The 23,643-nt window shown below is 31.7% G+C and overlaps 1 protein-coding gene across 1 annotated transcript; it reads left to right on the forward strand.

Annotated features, from left to right (window-relative positions):
- The first annotated feature begins 12,477 nt into the window (after positions 1 to 12,477).
- Positions 12,478 to 20,524, forward strand: LOC132758650 (muscle M-line assembly protein unc-89-like). Its single transcript, XM_060750340.1, has 8 exons — positions 12,478 to 12,673; positions 13,776 to 14,090; positions 14,407 to 14,694; positions 15,023 to 15,322; positions 18,057 to 18,350; positions 19,095 to 19,212; positions 19,417 to 19,457; positions 19,774 to 20,524. Exons 1-8 carry the CDS (start codon positions 12,478 to 12,480, stop codon positions 19,938 to 19,940), a joined length of 1,719 nt encoding a protein of 572 aa, XP_060606323.1. The 3' UTR covers positions 19,941 to 20,524.
- Positions 20,525 to 23,643: the final 3,119 nt, after the last annotated feature.

The raw sequence follows: 23,643 nt of genomic DNA on the forward strand, positions 1-23,643 counted from the left end.
TTTTGTTATAAAAATATGGGGCGATAGAACATTTTCAATTTAAACCGATTATTCAGCAATAAATCTTTATAGAATCAACTGTTTAGTAAATTTATGTCTTGACAAATACAAAAAATGAACAAAACATTTTCAGGGTGTTTTTTTTTGTAAAAGCAGTATTGTATAAAGATAAATATCTAATTTAAAAGTAAATAATAACAAACACAAAATGTATATTACTAAATAGGTAATACTCTAAAGTAAAAGTCTAACATGTGAAGAATTGAAACAAAGGATTTACGTGTATTTTGTAGAACCATTATTAATGGTACATAATAATCTGAAGTAAAAATAACAAATAAGTCACTTTTGTTTCGCATTGACACAATATTTGGGTAATTTTTCACCATAACTTGTCATTTGCCATTCTTAACAGATAGGGAAGAGTAAAGCAAAAGTTTTTAAGCCTTAAAACGATCAGTCACATGAAATTGAATTGAAAATGAATTGTTTAAAAGAAAATGAAGAAAAATTTAATGTAAATTTTTATCAGAATTTCTTATGTTGTCCTACAGTTGTTTTAATATTTAGGGGGTTATTTTTAGGACATTTCTCTCTACTTAGTGCTATCATCAACAAACGTGTTGTTTTTTTAATAAAAAATAAAGTATTAAACCATTAAATAACAATCATTATGAGATGCATGGTGCTGTATTAATGCGATTCATTCTTCAAGCCATCGAAATATCGGTTGCCATAGTTACCTTGTGGAGATAAACCATTATATGTGTATCATCATTTTTTAAAAAAATTTTGTGTTTTTTTTTGTTCATGCTTATCATACATTTTGACAATATGCACTTATTTTGAACCATTGAAGTTTTGTTTTCCTCTTTGAAAACAACAACAACATTTTAACATTCCATTCACTTTTCCCACCATTATTAGTATTTCATACATGTTCATTATATCTTCACATTTCATACTGTTATTTTGTTGTTTTTTTTTTGTCACAGTGCTGATGGAACAATTTGTTTTAGATGATATCTCAATTAAAATACAAACGTGTGTTCAATCATTTATGTATACATCAGCACTTCCTTCATAGATATCATACTATACATTTATCATAACATGCTCACTGTTTTTTAATTGAATTTTGATTTTTTTATATTTTTGTATAAATCAATATTTTTGGCATATGTTTGTTTAAAAATGTGCATAAAATGTGCATTATCTATTGTAAGATATATGCTACAATAACAAAATGTGACACTTTTGAAATATTCATGCTAAAAATAATGCAGAAATATGACACAATTTGTCATCGATTTGATTTTCTTTAGTACATTTTTGCATATTAATGCTAAAAATGTGCATAATGATTTGCATGAAAATTCTACAATAAAATATGGTGACAATTTTACAGATTTATGCAAAAGTTCATTTTGTATTGATCGTATTTTGTTCAGTTTAAATCTTGCATATTTATGCTAAAAGTACAGAAAATCACTTGACAGTTTTATGGCATATATTTTGTGAAAATTAATGCAAATCATGTTTTTCATCTTATCCATTTTGATTTGTCTTGTTTAAGCATTTCAGTTTTTATAAGAATTAAAAAAATAAAGTGTTTTGTATAACAATGAAAGATATTTTGTTGGTTGTCAATGACATTAACCAGGTCTTCAAGTGGAACACTGTTTGTTAGACTGGCAAACTATTGCAGGTAATTGGCTGAACGTTAACAATTTCGCCTGTATGCACTCTGTCTACACCCCTTAGGTTTTCAATAAGAAAAAAAAATCTCAAATAAAAGAAGTAGAGGTATTGTTATTGTCCTGGCGGCGTTGCCGTTGCCGTCCGCAAACTTGTACCTGAGTCATAACTTTTTTATTTCTTGGTGTATTGTCTTCATACTTAGCCACAACAACCCTTGGGACAAGACCTTTCAGTAGACCACAATAACCTTGACCTTCATCCATAAATGATCTTGACTTTCAAGGTCAAAAGTCCAAATTTTGCTTGTTCTTGCTATTATTGGCTGTAACTTTGTTATTTTTGAATGGATTGTCTTCAAACTTAAACATAATAATCTTCAAGCATAGCCCTTAACAAAAATCAGACAGACCTTGACCTGCACTCATAAATAACATTGAATTTGAAGGTCAAATTAGTGAAATATTTATTTGTTTGGCTATTATTGGCTTTAACTTTGTTATTTTTGATGGATTGTCTTCAAAATTGAACATAATAATCTTCAAGGATAGCCCTTTAAAATAACCAGACAGACCTTGACCTTCACTGATAAATGACCTTGACTTTGAAGGTCAAATTATTGAGATTGTAACTAATTATTGTAACTGGCTGTAACTTTGCTATTATTGAATGGATTGACTTCATATTATAACAGTTTGTACGTACTACGGCCTGTTAACCTTGTTTATACGATAACATCAGAAGGAATAAGTCCTGGTTTATTTTATTTGGATGGGACATTGCCCATGGACAGTAGATAGCCTATAAAGATGTTTGAGGTCAAAGGTCAAGGTAACCAAACACTTCATGTAAAATCCTTGCGTGATGAATAATTTAGAAGAGATAAGCCATGGTTTATATAACCCAGAAAGATCATTGCACCTGATCAGTAGATGGCATCTAATAATTTCGAGGCCATTGAGTCAAAAATCAGGGTCACAGTGACGCTAAATGTAAAATTATTGACCAATCAATAAGTTGTATAAATGGCACTTTTACAGGCTGGTGAAGTAGGGGCGTCCTTGAACTCTAGCACATGTCTAGTTAATTAGGGAAATTCATATAAATGGTAAAATATGATTTGTTATTTATCTCGTGGCCACGACTTAGTAACTCGTGGCCACGACACAGTATCTCGTGGCCACAACTTAGTTATCTCGTGGCCACGACTTAGTAACTCGTGGCCACGACACAGTATCTCGTGGCCACAACTTAGCTATCTCGTGGCCACGACTTAGTAACTCGTGGCCACGACATAGTATCTCATGGCCACGATTTAGCTATCTCGTGACCACGACATAGTATCTAGTGCGCACGAGATAAATTAAAACACACACATGTCACCTTTGTTCCACCGTAAAATACTGTTACCCTTTAGCGTTATTTTTTATTATTACCCCTCACTTTTTGCATAATGTTAATTTCCCATAGGCAACTGGGAGTTATTTATACTGTTAATGCAAGTGGACCACGTGACTAAGAAATGTGTACTATTACAAGGTAGTATTTTTTAACAGTATAAATCTTGTCACATGGCAAAGTAAAATAAAATCGTCATAAAAATCATCACAGTTATTGTTCGGAGTGATAAAATAAATAACACATGGGTTTGTGAGTAACTGTAAAAATATCATCCCTCGTAAAAATACTGTTACCCGAGGCGAAGGTAACAGTATTTTCATCGGGATGATATTTTTACTGTTTCCCACAAACCCATGTGTTATTTATTTACTGTTACTCGCAATCCCATGTGTTATTGATTTAATTACCCCATACAAACACTGTTATCATTGTAAGATTTTAACTAATTCTAACTGTACTGTAATAGAATTGAAACAAGAGTTACAGTAACTCAACTAACTTTAACTTTCACGTTGTAAGTTTACTTGACAATTTCTCCTTTAATTCCTAAAGCAAATGATGACATCTACCAGTCATAAACAAGCAGTAAACTGTGTTTCATAATTTCATTTAGAATCAAAACACAAACCAATTTATGTTATGTGAAATCTGATCCTATCAAGAATATTCATCACCTGATTTTTGACCATGGTCACTTACGATGATATCCTACATCTTTTTATCTGTTATGTTTTATCGATTAAATTCAATAATTAATCCATTGTTGCATGCTTTAATCGTATGCTTGTTTCATTTTGACATATACATGTATAAGTTTTCCCATTCAATAACTTCCGCTGGAACCGGATGTTTATTTTTATTTGTTTGGGTCGTCAGACCAAACAAATAATGGTAGCGGAATTTCAGACTCTAATGCTGTTAATTGCAAATGCCGAAAGTAGTTCGCTTTTTTGACGCGGTTATTTCCCTTTATATGTAACACTACGGCCGAACAGTTCAGGGGAGATCACTGCGTAAATATGGTCACATGACAGGCGCATTGATTTTCAAGCAAAATAATTCCCGAATGGTCGAAGATTTCTAATATTGTTTTATTCTTTATAGATATATATGCTTATAGTAAGCGCCATGGTTATTTACACAAGTGTTAAACAACAGTTAGCGTCATTACAAACCCTAATTTATAATAATATGGTTTTCTTCAGGATGTAAATATATTCAGTCACCGTGGCCGAGGGGTTTGCGCGCTCGCTTAGGAAGCAAGAGGTCTGGAGTTCAATTCCAAGATAAGCCAACTCATTTTTTTTTCTCAAATTGTTCAAGTCAAATAAACATTGGATTGAATATCAGTGTTGCAATTAGTCTTAAAGCCAATCTACTACAATTAAAACGCTGGAAAGCATTGGTGGCACTTTACAAAACCAAATTGTTTTATAATCTCACAACCTTCACCTTTCTGACATTCTGAGACCCAAACAAATTCAGCGCCTTCTGTGCTTTGATTTTACTATTCAACCAATAGGTATTTAAGACTTATTTAACGGAGGAACTGTTACACGAAGGAAGGAGTTCTTATAGTTTGTGTGATAGTCGACAATTTTGTATAATTATACTACAAGAAAATTCGTTAAAAATAAAAAGTGTCATCTTTAAAAGTGATTTTAGGTGCTAAATTAACCTTTAATGATCAAGCTTGTTTTACATCTTGTATTATTTGTCAAAATTTAATTCATAGGCCATTTTTCATCGCCACTTGCTTAAAATCTTGTAGTTTGGAGTAAAATTTTCAAATAATTTGACGATTCGCACGTAATGACCTGTTTATTTCTGGCCTTCATCCTTGCCATACATAATTACCTAATTATAATGCAAAGTTGCAAACATAAAGCCCTGGCTAAAAACATTATTAGCCGATTTTTTAAATGTTCTAAAGTTTTTGTGATAACTTTGGTTACTGCACAAAAAAGGGGATTTATAATGTTGGTGTTGAGAGTATTTTAGTTCTAAAGATATAATGTCTTACCCCCGTTTCTTGTGCCATGTTTCATTTAATAGTATTTTTGCTGATGCAGATTTCGTAGACTGGAAAAAGGATTGATGTAGAGCATTGACTTACGTGATAAGTGCGCTTTGAAATGAATACTCAAACAGGGTGTCTTCATGTTTACATTTATTTATAAAGGCCTTTTGTTACAATGGTGCAAAGATTTGGAATAGAATATGATAAACAAGATCAGCAAGGAAAGGCGGCGTTCAGTGAACGCAACACCCACACGACCCATCAACAAGACCCAGTGGCAAGGAGCCCAGAAGGACCCCAAACAAAAACAGGACAGGGCACAAGGCAGAGCACGGACAGGCTAATCATTAAAATGATACATAAGAAATAATTTGTAACTGATAAGGAATTCAAAGACAAGAAATAAATGATTGAATAATAGGCCCACAACGTCAAAGGGCACAGGGGAAGAGGATAGAATAGTCTGTGAAGGGAGGGGGGGGGGTAAGTTAAAGAAAAAAACTAGGGGCAAAGGAGAAGATACTTACCGTAGATGAGAAAACAACAAGGGACACATACAAAAAGTTTCACCAAAACAGTATGAACAACAAAGAATACATATGAGGAACACAGAAGGGTTCCGCCTTGGAATTTTAAGCAGCATTAGTACTGCTTGGGAGTTAAAAGCCGGTTAATGGTGCACCAAACCTCACTCTAAGCCCATCATGTTCCTCTAAACGAGACAATGTTAATAAAATAATTCTCCGCCGAGTGAATTTCTAACAGTTGTCATGGTAACAAACGGTGAAATAAGTAAAAAACAGAAATGCTCATGTAAAAACATAATTATTAAAGAAAACCCAATGAACATAACAAAAGTAAACAATGTCTTAGTGGAAGACAGAGCAACAATAAGATCATCTACAAGGGCCCGACTAAGCAAGGCAGAAGACGAACATAAAGGCATTTCAGTCCCAAAGGGCTTTAAGAACTATCCATCATAGAGTCTCCCACTTGGTCCGTCAGATGTAATCAAAAGAGAAAGGCGTAGCGTCCAACTGTAAAGGGGTTGAATACTAAGCATGTGGTATGTATTAAAATAGTAGGGTCATAACCCCTTTTAATAAAACGTTTAATAATTTTAATTTTAAAGACAACAGAAAAATTACAACGACCCAAGATCTTACGAAGTGTGTAAATAACATCCCCGTAAAAATCAAGGTGACTAATTCCTTGTCGCAGATGTATTTTTGAGATCACTGTTGAATTTCAAAATTAAATCAAAGTTGCGATTGTAAAATTTTGTAAAATATTTACGCAATTATAATAGCTGTAGCCCTGTTTGAGTAGCTTGCTAGTACATGTAATGAAAATATTTCGCTTGTTAAAACCCTTCACGTTGCTACAAGCTCTAGCGAATCTTATAAACTGAGCTATATAAATCCGTACAATGTTACATGCGGTTCGTCTGCATCCACGTGTGGATAATTTACTATACCAAAATCAAAGTCATCTCTTTTATCATAGATTTCCGTGTGAATAGAATTGTTTTTTATAGTATTATGAAGATCCACAAATGATGTACTTAAACTTCAAGAATTCGTTTTATTAAGTTGTAGCTCAGTAGGATAAATATTAGACACCATTTGATAAAAATTAGAATTATCTAAATTAAAAATGTCATCAAGGTATCTGGAATGGAAGTGTTATTAAATGCTAATATAAAATCTTGTAGTGTATTTTCAGAGGGACTCAACATAAAGTCTCTTTCATGGCAATATAGAAATAAATCGGCGACCAGGGGTAATATACATTGTACGTTCTTCTAATTCTCTGACATCTTTTAAAATAAGTACATTGTATAAAGAACATATCTGGCATATCAAATAAACAATAATAAAGCACGTATATTGTTAAAATATTTGTAAATGAAAATTGTATAAATGGTATTAAATATCTTAAAGGAGCGTTTGTCAAAAAAAGTTATAGGGCAAAATCTAAATAGATTAGTTGTTACTGATTTATGATGTTTTGCGTTTGTACTTTTACATATTGTTAAGAAGGCCACATTTAAAATTAAGATATGTTATTTGTTTTCTACGATGTGTTACCTTCTGTTAATAAAGATAGTATTATTATTCCTGGCATTTTTAGAGAACATTAAGTAACTATCCCATCGGTCTGCTGTAGCAAAACAAATTACATTTGAATAGTCAGAAAAAAAGAAGGTGTATACACTACTTATATGGTGGGTCATCTTCAGATATTCTACGTATATAAACTATCTGAAAGGTATCAACTTTTGCCATAAATACGTAGAAAATTCTATGTCAATGATATGTCAAAACAAAGTAAGTATTTATTTATAGATATGAGTCACCTTAAGATTCATTTCTTCCTTGTTATATCATTTTGGCAGTTACAAAAGTTATCATAAGAACTGTAGGACATCTTCAGTGTTATCACAAGAACTCCAGGACATTAAAAAAGTCAGGTATAAATTTGTTTGCATGGGTTTTATGATTGAAATTTTGCATTATAATTAGGTAATTATGTATGGCAAGGATGAAGATCAGATATAAACAGGTCAATACATGCATGGCAAATGTTTTCGAAATTTTACTCAAAACTACCAGATTTCAAGCAAATGGCCTTGGAATCATTAGTTTTTGACACATCATACAAGAGGTAAGGCAAGTTTAATCACCAAAGGTCAATTTAGCACCTGAAAATGAATTAACTATATATACAGATAATTATCCCCCTTCTTATTTATTAGCATTTTCTTTAATATTCAGATCACTTACAGGGAAATATCAGAAAACGTTCGAAATATAATCTTGATTCAAGATATTAAATTGTAAATATATATTTTATCAAATGTTTATTAGAATAAAGTAATGACTACTTGTAATTGTCTTAGCATACTTCAGACTAAAACTTTGTTATATATACTTACCAAAATGCTGAAACATATACAGGTATATATTAAGTGATTATTTATTTAAACTGAAAAGTGTGCAAATCAGATCACCATTTTGTATTAAACATTATTTTAGGTGACAACGGACACTTTCCGTGGTTCTACCATAAATGTCATTTAAACCAACTTATTTTAGTAATAATTGTTATTTATTTAAATTTTGTGCATTAAATGTCTTTGATCTTCATAAAAAATATCATATTTGAAAAAATGCCTTTGTAAATTATTGATTTTGATAAAAAATTCTATAATTTTAAATCGTCATATCAAAGTCATTTTTTATTTTTTTTTATCATCAAACTCTTGGAATATAAACATAATTATAATATCTGGGGAACCGTGTCTCAGATTTTTTCTATCTTTTCTCAAAAAAATATTACGTAACGTCAAACAATTTATGCGACTTTTTTCACCATACATATTACGTAATTAAAGATAATTAAGTCGCTGATTGAGCAAACAAAAATCCCTGACACGGTTCCCTCCGTAATTGAATTCCCTTTCATGTGCTTTAAACCGCATGTAAATTGCTTGTTTATTAAAAAAGTTATGCCGATTCAAAGTTAGTCCGACGCGCATCAAACGAAGTGTCATAAATCGGCTGTTCTCTCTCAGACCCCTACGTTTTCCGTTAAATTATTGTGTAACACGCAAATATCATACCAAAGGGGGTGACACGATGCGGTAATACATACTCTAACAACTTTTATGACCCAGTGACATCTGACCAATTAAAAAGCAATTAAATATCATTTTATAGCAGAATTTCTTCAAATCTTAACGTGATTTACTGTCCGTCTGGTATCTGTCGCACATGTCACGTGACTATCGGTAAAATTTGAGGCACTCAGTGGGATAAAATGGAACGCACTGCTATCGGTAATCATATTGTTTCACTTTTGATGTTATTATTATATTATAATATTATATCAGTGTCACTCTGCCTGTGTATTCGTGTATGAAATTCCGTTAAAATATAAATTAAGATAACGAAAAACTGTGCTCCTGACAGACTTTTAAAGTCCGTGCATGGTACGCTGTACAAATAAGAACGGGATATTATATATTTTTCTTACACCATGCCGTCTTTTTATTATGTCAACATAATCCAATTTCATAATCATTTTCATAATAATGTTATTGGAGTGTGCATATCATAATTAATTAAGTTTAGGAAATTATTCTAGTGTATCACGTAATACTTCCTGTAATTATGAATTGATTGAAACCTTTGTATTGAGAATTTTCCAATACATGTATAAAGAATAAAATTTTATTACGTTAACATGTTCCATATATGATTAAAATGAATTCCTTGTGCAGTTTATTTACAATTTATATGTACACTAAAGTGAGTTAAAATTAGTTTCTATGAAGATAGTAAAAGTGAGTTAAAAAGGTTATCTCTGGATAAAGGCTTGTTTGCGTCCCCCCAAAATACGGACAAATCGGAAAATTAACCAAATTACGATTTTTACTTTTTGTCAATATTTGTTAAAAATAAAAGAATTATTGTTTGAAAATGTCGATGAATATCTTAAAATATGGTCCTGTGTTATTTTCCCGAACTTCTTATTCACACAAGTTCTAAAAATGAATAAAAAATATGAAATGCTGACTTTAATACCAACAATGGTCAAGGTTTAAAAGAAAGGACCTGTCACATTGAGTCATATTTAACGTTTGTTGTCATTAATTTCCTCTTCGTATTGTGTTCTAGATTTGTAATCTCAAAACAAAATAATTGAATTATGATGGAGAACTAATAATTTTCCGTTCTCATATTACATATCTAATCGGTATATGTTTCAGTAGTAACGGGGAATATTCATTATGAAAACTTGTTTTCTTTAATGCTATGGTAAGTCCTAGCTTTTTCTTGTAAATGTGTTTAAACGGTTTGCGATTTTATAAACAGAAACATGTTTCATAGTTATCTTAAGCTTAGATTTTTAAGAATACAAAATTGTCGTTATTTTTTTGTTTCAGTTGTTGCATTATCATACGTTATAGATGAAAATATGTTACTCAAATCAAAGTGTTAAAAACTTGATACATGGGCTTATTTATAATAGAAACACAATTTCAGTTTATTATGGTGGTGTTATTGAACAAAGCAATATATGAGTAAAAGTTAATTATTGTCTTTATCATTTTAGGCTTCTTGGACAATGTTTTGGCATGCGTTATTCCTTGCTTTGGTAAAAAAATGTAAGTTTATTATTTAACGTTTATCCTGATCACATGAAACGACAACAAGTTAAATGACAGTTCATGGAAAACGTTTCAGAGGAAATTCCAATGTTTAAATTTAGGTTCGATAAAACATAACCGTTGTCATTAGTGATTCTAGTTTAATTTCAAATATTAACTATTTTCTGGCATATGAACTTAAAGTTAAATCATCTTCTTATATGATTTGTATTTACTCTAATTCTCTAACCACCTGTCCCTTATCGCTGTTGTTTGGAATTCCGCCAGGCATTTTGGAATATTAAATGTAAGGAAGCTATTCAGTTAGCTTACAGGACGTTAGTGGTAGTTCTACATTTGTGCCGAACATATTTGTTATTATATTATATTTGCCATTTTTATGCTTTTAATAAAACTGAAATGTAGATTAATTATCGACATTATTATCTGTTATTCTGTTGATACATATACAACATACATTGTCAGCTTTAGATAGGTAGAACTCCGTTGAGGCGGGGCCATATACGTCCAAGTACGTGGCATAAAAACAAGAAGAAATCATAAATAAAAGATTCTAAAATATAGGTTATAAATGTCACCGATGATGTAAAAGAAAATTGAATAGTCTTCTTACTTTTGAGATAACAAAATATTAGTAATTTATTCTGATATACCCCAGTATGTTTCCATTGCATGCATAAACATTTTATATTGATTTTTTTAGTTTTTTAGTACCATATGTCGATGTACACTTGTGTGGCTTAATTATTTGTCTAGACATTTGTGTCAATTTTACAGATTTTGCATCAGCGGATCCTATTCTTTCACCCAAGTTTAGTGAGGTAATAGAAAACAGCAGTTTAGAATTGACATGTTATGCTTCAAAAAACACAACTGTAATATTATGGTGTACTTTACATAATAACGAGCTTATAGATTTAGTTTTGACATCGAAAGAAGGAGAATGTACTAAAGAAGGGTTAATGGCTAAGGATAAAACTCTTGAATTTAGCTGCTGCAGTAATGGTACATTCAAATTGAATATAAAAAGCGTGGATATAAGAAACCATGGTCAAGCATGGTCTTGCTATGATGAATTTAATTGGAGTAATTTTGCTTACATTAATATCAAAGGTAAAATTTAATCTTTTACGATTTAATCTTTGTTTTTAGAGTGTTATAGATTGCCAAGCGTTTTGTAATGTGACAAAATAACGCAAAATGAATACAAAGTCTCAATGCATGCACAATGCATATCCTACCACATGTATTTACAGAGTAAAAAGATAAGAAAATCAGTATCAGTTTTCAGTAGCGTTTACAATAAAAGTATTGTACTAAGTACAGGGTGTGTAGTAGACAGTTATGAATTTAGCAAAAGGTTTGAGTCAGAACTGAACATTCATGCCGATGACACAACACCGGCAGTGTGTTCCGCTTAACTATGGTTCCAGGGAAACATGAATACTTCAAACATTCCGTTGACGATTGATGAATGTCTTAAAGTGAGAAGTTTTACATCAGCCTCACTTGTGCAGTACTTTGGTAAAGAAGTTTAAACTTTTTCTTTTTCTATTATTTTCATTATTTTTAGCTTCTATATTCAACGACTTCTGTTGAAGTGAATTTGTTATTAAGTCTGGTTCTTTATCGTATGTAACCAAAGGGACTTATAAAGTCCAAAACAGATTAACTTCATGTACAACAATGCATACAATATTTCATCAGATTTTATATCACATAGTCATATTTATATACTACTTAAGAGAAAAAAACTTTGACGCAATTTAATAATTTTACGACTGCATATCTGTTCACACCCATGCAACGTACATGTAAATGAAACATACTTAATTCATAATAATTTATTTTCTATTTTGAAAAATTTAACGATGAAAAACCGGACGATTAACCAAAGCTGAATGAACTTACATAGACCGACATGCTACATGAAAATATCGTGTACTTATGCAACGTTTTACTAAATATCCTACCGGTGACTAAGTAACTAATAAGTTACTTAATAATTTCTCTCAAACGAAAAAAAAATTTCTTCAGATTTTTGAATTATTGTACTAAAATGTCCTTAACAGATAATGAACTAAAGGGTAATACATTTTCGATTTTCTTTTTTCTTTCAGTCCCCATCAAGTACGTGAAATTTGAAAATTATTTCGAAAATTTCATAAAGACAGTAGAAAATATGACAACAACGTTAACTTGCGAGACATCAGCAGGACGACCTGCTGCAAGTATTACATGGAGGAAAATGTCTGGGAAAGGCATAAGCACAGATTTGACACAAACTGCGAAATACAATATTTCTGAACTAGACAATGGCATGATAATATCTGAAAGCAGCATTGATTTGAAACCGCTACGATTGGACAATAATACTCGTATAATTTGCGAAGCGACGAATAAGATATCAAATATAACACAAAAAGAAATTAGATTGTATGTTCAATGTAAGTCGTAGTTTTTTTTATTTGTCTCGTTTATCTATTTACTTCACAGACAACAAGTTCTAATGATGAGTGAATTAATAATTAATTTAACACATAAATTAAAAAAAATTGTTATTGAATGTTCTAAATCTAATATGAAGTAAAAGCTCTAGTGTAGGAAGCTTAAACAAAAAGAGCTAATAGATACATGTATGCACCTGCTTCTGCAACATTCCGTAGTATAATAAATACATTTCGCACCACAACATTGTTATCCAAATCTTACAGTTATATTGATATAAAACTACATTTGGTCGTTTTCAGTCTATTGGAAATGTGCTTGTATCTTTCGATCATCAATACAAAATACTTACATACAAAGCATAACGTTGCAAATTCACTTCAGAGCAGGCGGAGATTTAACATTATATGCTAATTCACTTTGATATCTTTGATATCACACAAATACGACTGAGCATTGCATATCCGCAAATATAATGTAAGGAACTTTAAAGGCACTTCCAGAAGTAGTACATTCTTTACAAAGACTATTAACCTTTGCATAATTATAGAAATACGGTTCCAAAATATCAAAAACATAACGGTATCAATTGCGTTATCGTGTAATGTTAAACATGGAATGTATTAGTAAGAATAGTTACTTTGTTGTCGTTTAAGTCTGTATATATGCAAATATTAGCAGAATTCAGCATGTACAAATATATTTCGCAGAATTAAATAATTGATATTGAAATTAACTTCATAAATTGCCTTTTTGAACGGCTGTAGACTTATTCCTTTGTACATGTATCTTATGAGAGTAGTATACTATTACTAATAATGCACTTAATACCCTATACATAGTTTCTTTCAATACAGTTTCGCTGTTTTATCGGAAACTAAGTTGTGACTAACATATGATTATATATCTAATTTATTATATCATACCAAACAGGAATTTTATTCATCAAACATTTCAATATTACTCAGACGTTTTTTTTCTTTTATTACGTTTTTTTAAAGTGAAATTCCATATATGCATTTGCAATTTCAGATCCTCCCGGTAAACCGCTCTTTCAATTCATTGCACAAAATGATATTGCAAGAGATGGTGAAATACAACATAATAAATTAATCGTTAAAGAAGGAAGCAGTTTTACTGTTATATGTAGAACAGATGCAGATCCTCCTCCAACATACACATGGAACATTTCGAATGACGTGAAATCTCCAAATCTAACATTTACAAATATAACCAAGGCAGACATTAGATTGCATGAATGTACTGCAGAAAATGAAATGCAACGCTTCCCTAAATATGAGAGAAAGAAGTCAATATCTAAGGCAGTTCTTGACATAGATGTACAATGTAAATCGATTTTCCTTTTCACATTTTTAAATAATTTCGTTTAATCAAACATAAAAAAGATTCGTCTTAAATTGTATGAACACACTATTATGTTCTGCATTTTTTTGCACACTGTCAATACTTAACGGTTAACCCCTTATAATAGTAAAAGTTCTCCAAATGTTTCTCTAATTCATTTATTTGACTGTTTCATAACACAGTATGATCTTAAACACTTTATATTATATTCGTGTGCGTCCTCAGGCAAATTATGACCGTTAATATGGCCGTTAAACTTCATATTTTGTGATATTTTTGATGTGTATTTACCTTGCAGATCCAAGTAGAATATTACAGTTCAGTGTTACTGATGTTGAAAAGAAACGCGAGTATTTCGAAGTCACTGAAAACGAAACCATCCACTTTATCTGCAGTGTTGACAGTAATCCAGTATCATCAATATCGTTGTCGTATAATGAACAAGAAGTGTGGCATAATGTATCCAAAGGCTTTATTTATACAGATAGAGTCGAATCATGTTTTGATGCTGGCGTTTATACATGTTCAGCCAGCAACAAATACAATTACAAACCATTTAAAGAAGAATTGACCTTACGTGTGAGGTGTAAGTTATACCTTTTTCTTGACTAAACGTGATTATTCTGAATTAGTGTGTCACAATGAGTATGTATTGATTTCTACAGTTTCTTTAATACGGTCGTTGAGAATTCTCATTTGATCATGATAAATAGATTAGATTTTTTTCAATGAATTGTTGTTAAACGAAACCAAACTATTTTCATAGTAATTGTTAACATCTACTTATCCGCCTTGTAATTGTCAGGTTATAAGAGATAAAAGTTTCACTTGTCACTATAAAAAACAGAACTCTTTACGTACATGTTTTACCTTAGCCTTGTGATTTGTAAATCTTTATTTTTCTGATGTTTCAGGTACACCACTGTTATCACCAGAGTTTTATCTAAAAACAAACATTACAAGTGCAAAAAATGTGACTGTTACTTTTCAATTCAAATCTATTGCATATCCAGAACCGACATTCAAATGGTTTAAACTTACCGACTCATCCTGGGAGACATTAGATAATAACAAGAAATTCGAAACTACAACACATGGACTAAACTCCAGTCTCACTATCCGGGACATAACTGAAGACGACTGCGGATGGTACAAGTTAAAGATAAACAACACAGTGGGCTCTTTGGAACAATTTTACTTTTTAAAAGCACACGGTAAAAATTAAAAATGTTATATTGAAATTTGAATATCTTGATTTCAACATGTCATTGAAATGAATTCAGAGTACAGTTATAGCTGAAACATATACAGAAAGGCTCTTGGGACATTATTTATATGCAGTTTTGCAAGGAATTAGGATAATTCTGGTTTTTAACAGGGACGAAGTTGCCTTTCAATATAGGGTTGTCGACTTAATTCAAATCATATTTATTTGTTCTTTCTTTCTTTACTTTCATATTGAATGATTTAATATTTAACAGCACAATTTCGTTTAGTCTAAAGGTATGGTCCTAGAGTATTTTAACTAATTGTAACCACTTTACCTTCTAAAAATTACATGTTTTGCCACCCCGTCATAAAATATAAAATTATCCGTATGGTTAACTGACTTTAGCTCACCAAAGCTCAAACCATTAAAAAACATCTTTTTCTAAACTGACCTGCAGATTTTCACAAAATTTCAAGCACGGTTCGGTTTTTATGTTACCTTCTTCAAAATGGATGTAGATAGTTAACAAGGTAACAGGTACCTACTTTCTTTTAAATGAAGTCATGATGTAATCTTCCTATCCGAAATTGCAATGGTTAGAGCTTCCAATTTGGCATGAAACATTGTCTACATTGTACACAGTTGTTGTTTTTGTTATTTCAAATGATAGTCCTCGGGTCAAATATGATCCCACAACGTGGTGTACTCATGTGTTGTCCTTATTTTATATTATAAAACTTAATTAAAAAAAAAGAAATTTACTTTAAATCACTTAGGACAATATTTGGCATTATTTGCCCTGTTTCAGGGGTCTTTATTTTTCTGTATACATCTCAAATGGTAACATAAATACAAAGCTGTTTCTTAGAAACCATTCATTATAATACTTTGGTCAATATTCTTGGGTTTTGTTGTTTTAAATATATATATCTCATATGTTAAAAGGTGGTAAAAATCTGTTTCTATTAAATCACAAAGGCTACAGGTTAAGAAATGCGCACGCAACAACTGCCAAATTTATAAATATAGTCCTGGCAACAGAATTGAATAAGAAAGCAGCCATTGTCTTTACTCAAGAATCAGTGATTTTCATAGCAACCAGTGATTTCTTTAAACAACTGTTTTCTTTTTATCACAACCAGTTACTTGGCATCGCAATCATTAACTCGTTTCTCTATTAGCAACTAGTAATTTCATACTAGCCTTTGACTTTCTTTTGCAATCATAAATTTTCAATCAACATGTTACATCCATAGCAACTCTTGTTATTCCTTATAGCAAATGAATTTCACAGGAACCATTGATTTTTCAAAGTAATTAATGACTTTCATAGCAACCCTTGGCTTTCCGTTGCAACCAGTGACTTCAATAGCAAACAATGTCAATCATTGAATCCTTTACATTTAATTCGTTAGCAATAATTGACGTTCAATAGCAAACAGTCATTTTCATAGCAAATATTGACTTCAATTCGCAACCAGTGACTGCAATAACAACTATTGGCTTTCCTTAATCATATGTGGCTTTCATAGTAAATTTGAATCACCTATGCAACCGATACCATTTTTAACAGGTAAAGAATACAGATGCAAATGTGTGCTTTGATATACGTTTTGACGAGCTTAACAATCCTGCTTTCACTATTATTTGTGTCTTTTTTGTAGAGTGTTAAAGGTATGTGAGAGATATGAATTTATATTTTTACAGCGATAACATCTTCCATAAACAACATCATTTTATTTAGCGACCCTTCCTGGAAGGCAGTGATACATTGAATGAAATCTTAAATCAAAACGCTTTGTCTTTATTCAAATCTTACAATCAGCGAGAATGTTAGGTAATAAATATTCTAAAAGAAATACAAAGTTTGTTATCTCATAATAGAGATGACAAACAAGTCTTATCATTCAGTGCCTAAGATAATCAAAGGACAGAAGGCGCTGAATTTGTTTGGGTCTCAGAATGTCAGAAAATTGAATATACCAATTTGTTTTTGTAAAGTGCCAGCAATGCTGTTTCCAGTGTTATAAATGTACTTAATTGGCTATAAGGGTAATTGCAACACTAATTTTCAATTAAATGTTTGGCTTAAACAATTAAAAAAAATATTTATATATATAAAAATGTGTTGCCTGGGATTTGAACACCAGGCCTCTCTCTTCCTAAACGAGCGTGTAACCCCTCGATCACGGGGAAATTATAATATAACATTAAAGAAAACCACATTATTCTAAATTAGGGTCTGTAACCCTTATTAATTAGGAGATATTTTGTTCACGATAAACCAGCTGAACACATTATATAATCATGTAGCTTAATATAAGCATGTATATCTGTAAAGAATAACACAATATAAGAAATCTTCGACCAATTGGGAACTATTTTTCCTTCCCCGAAAAGGCTTGAAAATTAATGCGCTTGTCATTTGACAATCTTTACACAGTGATCTCCCCTTAATTTTTCGGCGTAATTGGACTTATAAAGGGAAGTAACCATTTCGAGGAGTTCGGACTACTTTCGGATGTTGCAAATAAGAGTGTCAGGGTCTGAAATTTCGCTACCATTATTTGTTTGGTATGATGACCCAAACAAATAAAAATAATATAAGAAAAGATGATATCCGTTAAAACCCTGTTACTGTTGTGGCGTCCTTGCCATTTTATGGGCATTTGAGAAGGGTAAAAGGATTAGTCGAGCTTGTAATCGGAACGAAAATCTCTCTTTCAATTATTTTACAGAAAAGCCTGATCAGCCTACAAGTTTTGAATATCTGCCTGAGTATGTTACAGGAACTTCCGCAATTCTTCAATGGAAACCTGGATTCGATGGTGGCCTTGAGCAAACGTTTACTTTGAGATACAAATTACAAATAGGAAACAATTGGACTACTATCATTTTACTCGATGTCGGTGACAAGACCATGTACTATAGCCCCATCTTCTTGGAAAGTGAATCAGTTTACTATTCTGAACTGTATTCAGAGAATTCCGAAGGGAAATCAATGAAGCTTAACTTGACATTTAAAACAAATGGTATATTTTAGTTTTATAAAAGTAAAGGTCCGATCATAATGTGTCAACAGATGAATTAAATAATATATTTCAAAATATTGACTGTTATTATGAAGACTGACCCACAGTTGACATGAAAATGAGTAGTGTGAATATTGAATATGCCTAAAAGTTATGCAAAGTAAATCATAAAATTGAAAAGAAAACTGGCAAAAATTATTTTGACTGTCATCTTTTTAAAATGAGAGTCACTCTTTACAATAAGAATTACATTTTCTCCTTTTTTTATTCTCAAGACAAGTTCATAATAAGCCGGCATATACTTAAACGTTTATCATTTTGGTCTTTTAACGATATAAATGTATCTTGTGCTACACGCAGAAGCATTGTTTTGTATTTGAAGACTTTTATTTTGCCCTTACAATATCCACAGAGAATGTGTCTTTTCGAAAAATCGAAAAAAAAGTGTTTATAAAAAGACTTTAATATCAATCCGTTTGACAAAAGAATCAACATTGAGATTTAAATATTATTTGTGTAACAACATAAGAAAACTATATTTTAATACAATAACTATTATCTATTATTTTTAAACTAAATTATGCATAGGTATAGTCAAAACATTAGGAACGATTTTGTAAAGACATCAAAAATGTACCTAATGTAATTTTGAAACTTAAAAAATTTCAATATTTTATGTTTCACTATTTGTTTTTTTTACTTAAATGAAGATATTCCGTATCTTGTTTCTTCCCAAACATACAGCACTGGAACGCACGACAGACTGTACAATGACATGGACATTGGTTTTTGTCTCAGCAAGTACATTTGTTATCACCATTCTAGTTGGTATAGTGGCAACAATATGTTTCAGGATTATCAGGTAAATCTAACGACATTTGAATAATTGAACAATTGAAAAGGTTTAAAACACTGATTAAAATTTAGCATAACTCAAACTCGTAATTTTACATGTAATATAGATCACTATCCGTGTACAAAATAATAAAAGTAAATAGCACATAAAAAGTTATATACAGACTATCAGCTAGTGAATCAAATAAGATACGTTGTTTTTTTCTTTCAGACGAAAGCAAAGTCTGACAAAATCCACGTTACAGACAGCTGGTAAGCATTAATACTAGATCCAAAACAATGGAAATATGTTTTATAATCATCAAAACCGAACAGATAATAATTTAAATATTCAAATAGTAGAAGAAGTTCTAGATCATGATCAATTTTGTATAAAATTGGCTATCCTTTTAAGAATAAAAACGTTGAATATGTTTATACAATAAGGCATATGTCGCAATATTATTCGATTTCCTATGGTATGAAAAACATAACTTACCTATTAAATAATGTATATGATGAGATAATATTTCTTATGTTTACACTATGTAAAAAGGTTTTTTTTTATTGATGATACGATTTCTTTCAGAGATAACAGTTTTAAATCAGACAACATTTAACTCGGATGATATTTATACAACTCATGAGTATGAACAACTTGATGAACATAGTTTGGAGGATAGAGAATACACAGAAATGCAAACAATGGAAGCGGGTGATGATCCGAATCGGGATTATATAACCCCGATATTTTAGAGCTATAGACAGTAAATTGACAGTGTACAATGTTATTGACTATGTATGGTGTTGCTACATTTTATTAAATATATACATTGTTAATGCATTGAATAACAATGCCCTCTGTAAACGGAAATAACATGTTAACAATAGGTTTAAGGGTATTTTGCCTTAAAAGTAACGTTACTGTCAGTCGTTTCGAACTGAAAGCTCTCTTGCTCTTGTGAATAATGATGTGCGATTTCGTTTTATTACTAATCTGTATCATGCAAAAAATACGAAGTACCCATTTAGTACAGATTAAACGATTTTATATTTCATTTTTTTCTATTGATACTTTTATCGTTATAACATTTTCATTATACGTTCATATATGTATAAATAAAAGTGTTTCTAGAGATATTTTAAAAACCATATTTATTAATAATGTGTATAGATTTTGCGTTTTTTTGTCATCATTTCATTTGAGATATGCACATAATTTTAACAAACTACCCCGACTAGAAATAAAAAAAAGGAAAAGTACATGGAATACATAACTACCTCATTGACAATATGGCTTTTCGCGTCGTCACTTGACGACTTAAAGCAAATTCATAGTGTTATAGAATATATCGGTATGAAAGTAGGAGTTGTGTTTTTTTTATTATTATTATTGTTTTCTTTGTTAGGACATCTGTTTACAATCATGAAAGAACTTTACAGATTCCTATCATCAAATAATCTTATGTACCTGACCGGATTGAAAATCATGTCTTTTGAAGAGTGCGGCAAATTTTGTGGTTCTCATACACTTCTGTTACATATTCCGGATAATTTATCTAAAAATGACAAATATCTCACAGTAAGATACTTGTAATTTCCTATAATCAAATTTGTTACTTTTCACATCAAACACAGTAAAACTATCTTTGAAAACAAGTATTGTCACGTCTCTATTACGTTTATGTTTAATATGCATTGTTGTTTTAGAGTTTTACTTTAAGTTTATAAGTGTTTATCATATAAATTTCCTTGTTAAAACGTCTCCCTTCTGTTATTGAGGAAAAAACATGTATTATTTACAAAGTGTCTGTTGCAACTAGTGATAATAAGGATATTAAAGGCTTACTTTTTACTTACTGTCTAGGCGGATAACTAATTCAGCCATATTGCATAAAATATGCCACAAATTACTAATTTGACGTTTTATTCTACTCCCTTTGAACGTTTAGACGGCGTTTTAGTATGGAATTGCTCAATTATTTTGTTATAATAAACCACTTAAATATCCTGTAACATAATTTTTTATAGTTTTATATCATAAATATGATTTTTCTATTACTGGTCAGTTTAACTTGAACCTGACTGTCAGTATGTACTCATATTGTATTTACCTATAATCTTAAGAAAATTTTCTCAGTGTGTATTAAAAAGATGCAATTAAGATACTTTTAGCATTTATCAGTATTTCCAATTTTGAGTTACCACTGAAACGTTTATCAAGATTTCAGATGAATCATAAGTCAATTTCTATAAATTTTATTTCAACATTTCAGTAACTATTTTGTTTTATAGACATATATAAAGTAAGTAAAATATTTCTCAATTTTCCTGTTAAGGTGACAACGGAGTCAAATATCACTAAAAATACCTAAAATGAGATTTTTTGCTAAGTAGATTTATTTACCTTTTCTGAATACATTCGTGATTTAATTTTGGAAGCAGTTAGTGCAGAAATGTTTTTAAACGTTTTATTACGATACATATACCATTTTTATCCGCTACGCGCCTAACCTGTCAATTATCGATAACGCGCCGCCCCCTATTGAGGCATCAATGAGTGAAATCGGTAGTTTCATATAGCCATGAATTACCGGTTTATTTGTTATTAGTCGATATCACTCGTAAGTACATGTATCATAAAAATACTGTACATCTTTTATGAATATATCAACATTGTATCGTCTACAATTTAAGTATCCATTTTATAAATTAAGAAATTGTCGGCCAAGATGTAACAAATAAAACCCCAGTCACACTACAGCTTACGATTACTTGCGACCACCGGCGACTTGTGAAACTGACGATCATCAGCGATTGTCTGCGACCAAAACCATTTTTGCACAAATAAATTTACTTTTGCTAGTATCGTAAGACAAGTCATCATTGACAATCGCACGACAGGTCATAAGTAAGCGTACGATGGTCTCAAGATTGCCTGGGATTACTTACGACTATCCGTAACATAACATGCGATCACCCACAACTTGTCGAACGACCATCACGACGATTACTAAAGACTACTTAAGAATTATCAGTGACTAGTGGCAATTTGTAAAGACTGTCGTAAGATTGTCGCACTTCAGAACGCACCATCGTGCGACAGCCTTAAGACCTTTATAAGATCACTAGCGACCTGTTTGATCGCAAGGAGGTTTTTGTGCAAGCTCAAAACCTCTCTACGACTGAAATTGGTCGTTGGACCTAAATAAGATAACCTGCGACTGTCAAAGATCACCGATGACCGTCGTAAGACGTTTTAAAGATTGTCCGCGACCAGAGGTCACTGGTGATCGTGAACTGGTCTTCACTGGGCGTAAGCTCTAATGTGACTGGGGCTTTATTTAGCATATAGCGGTAAATCGCACGACTATGGGGATGGTTAATGCAGGCGTCACACTGTCTGAATTTGACATCAGATGGACACACGAATAAGGAAATGTTCAAATTCGGATCTGATCGTTATAACATCTTGTCATTCGTGAGGGCATCTTTTGCCATCGTATGATCCTCGGCTAAATATTTCAAGCTCCGGCAGCAACTTCGTTAGCGGTTCCAAAATCTTTGGTATGCCAAAAATTGCACGAAGACATTGCGAAGGTTTCATTTTCGTGTTGAATTCGTAGGTCAATTTTTGCCCTTCGTAAGGCGTCGTGAAGCCATCTTGTCAAATCGTGTAGCCTTTCGTTTTTCTTCGTCGTGTGATCATCGCTGCAATCTGGCATTTTTAGCCCCCAAGAAGAAAACAATACGAAGTAAACACGAAGATTCCCGATAGTCTTAAAAAGGGAACACGACTACGTGAAGTCCCTGCAATACCGTCGTGTCACCATCGTATTTTGGTACGATGTCATCGAGATGGGACCACGATGAGGCGAAGAAAGCAATTCTAATGGCTCAAGCGTTGCATGTTTATCATGGTCCCGGACATATAAACAGCTAGACCATTTCCTCATCTGTCCATTCTCGCGCATCTCTTCAGAGACATCAAAAGCTTCCATTATTTGCAATTAATTTACAATTATTTTCAGTTTTATTTCATGCAGAATTGCATGCTTTGTGATGAAGTCAACCCGAGAAAAAGAAGGTAGCAGCATTGCCTTACTTTTAAAGACACCTAAGAAAATATGATGGGGCCCACAGGCCCATCTTGGATGGTATGATAAAGTTTTATCAAAATATGATAAACAAACGATTCAAAAAGGAAAGGCAGCGTTCAATGAACGCAACACTCCCAACGACCCAGCAACAAGGACCAAGTAATACAAAAGGTCTCCCCCTAGAAAAAACGGAAGGGCGCAATGTAGAGCACGGATAGGCTTATCACTTAAAATGGATACATAAGACGAAATGGTAAACGACAAGGAATCAACCGAAACAAATAAATGATGATTTATTAAATAATTGAAAATAGGGGCAAAAAAGGGGAAAAAAAAAAAAAAAATACTTACACTTACCG

Source organism: Ruditapes philippinarum, unplaced genomic scaffold (assembly GCF_026571515.1).
Source record: "Ruditapes philippinarum isolate M1 unplaced genomic scaffold, ASM2657151v2 ctg6441_1_1_1_1, whole genome shotgun sequence".
Lineage (NCBI taxonomy): Eukaryota > Metazoa > Mollusca > Bivalvia > Venerida > Veneridae > Ruditapes > Ruditapes philippinarum.

Excerpts from the sequence above, each read along its gene's own strand:
- LOC132758650 (XM_060750340.1), top strand. The coding sequence starts at position 12,478 with ATGACAACAACGTTAACTTGCGAGACATCAGCAGGACGACCTGCTGCA. Across the intron at positions 14,695-15,022 it reads ATTGACCTTACGTGTGAGGT|GTACACCACTGTTATCACCA; the intron begins GTAAGTTATACC and ends CTGATGTTTCAG. Across the intron at positions 18,351-19,094 it reads CTTGACATTTAAAACAAATG|CACTGGAACGCACGACAGAC; the intron begins GTATATTTTAGT and ends CCAAACATACAG.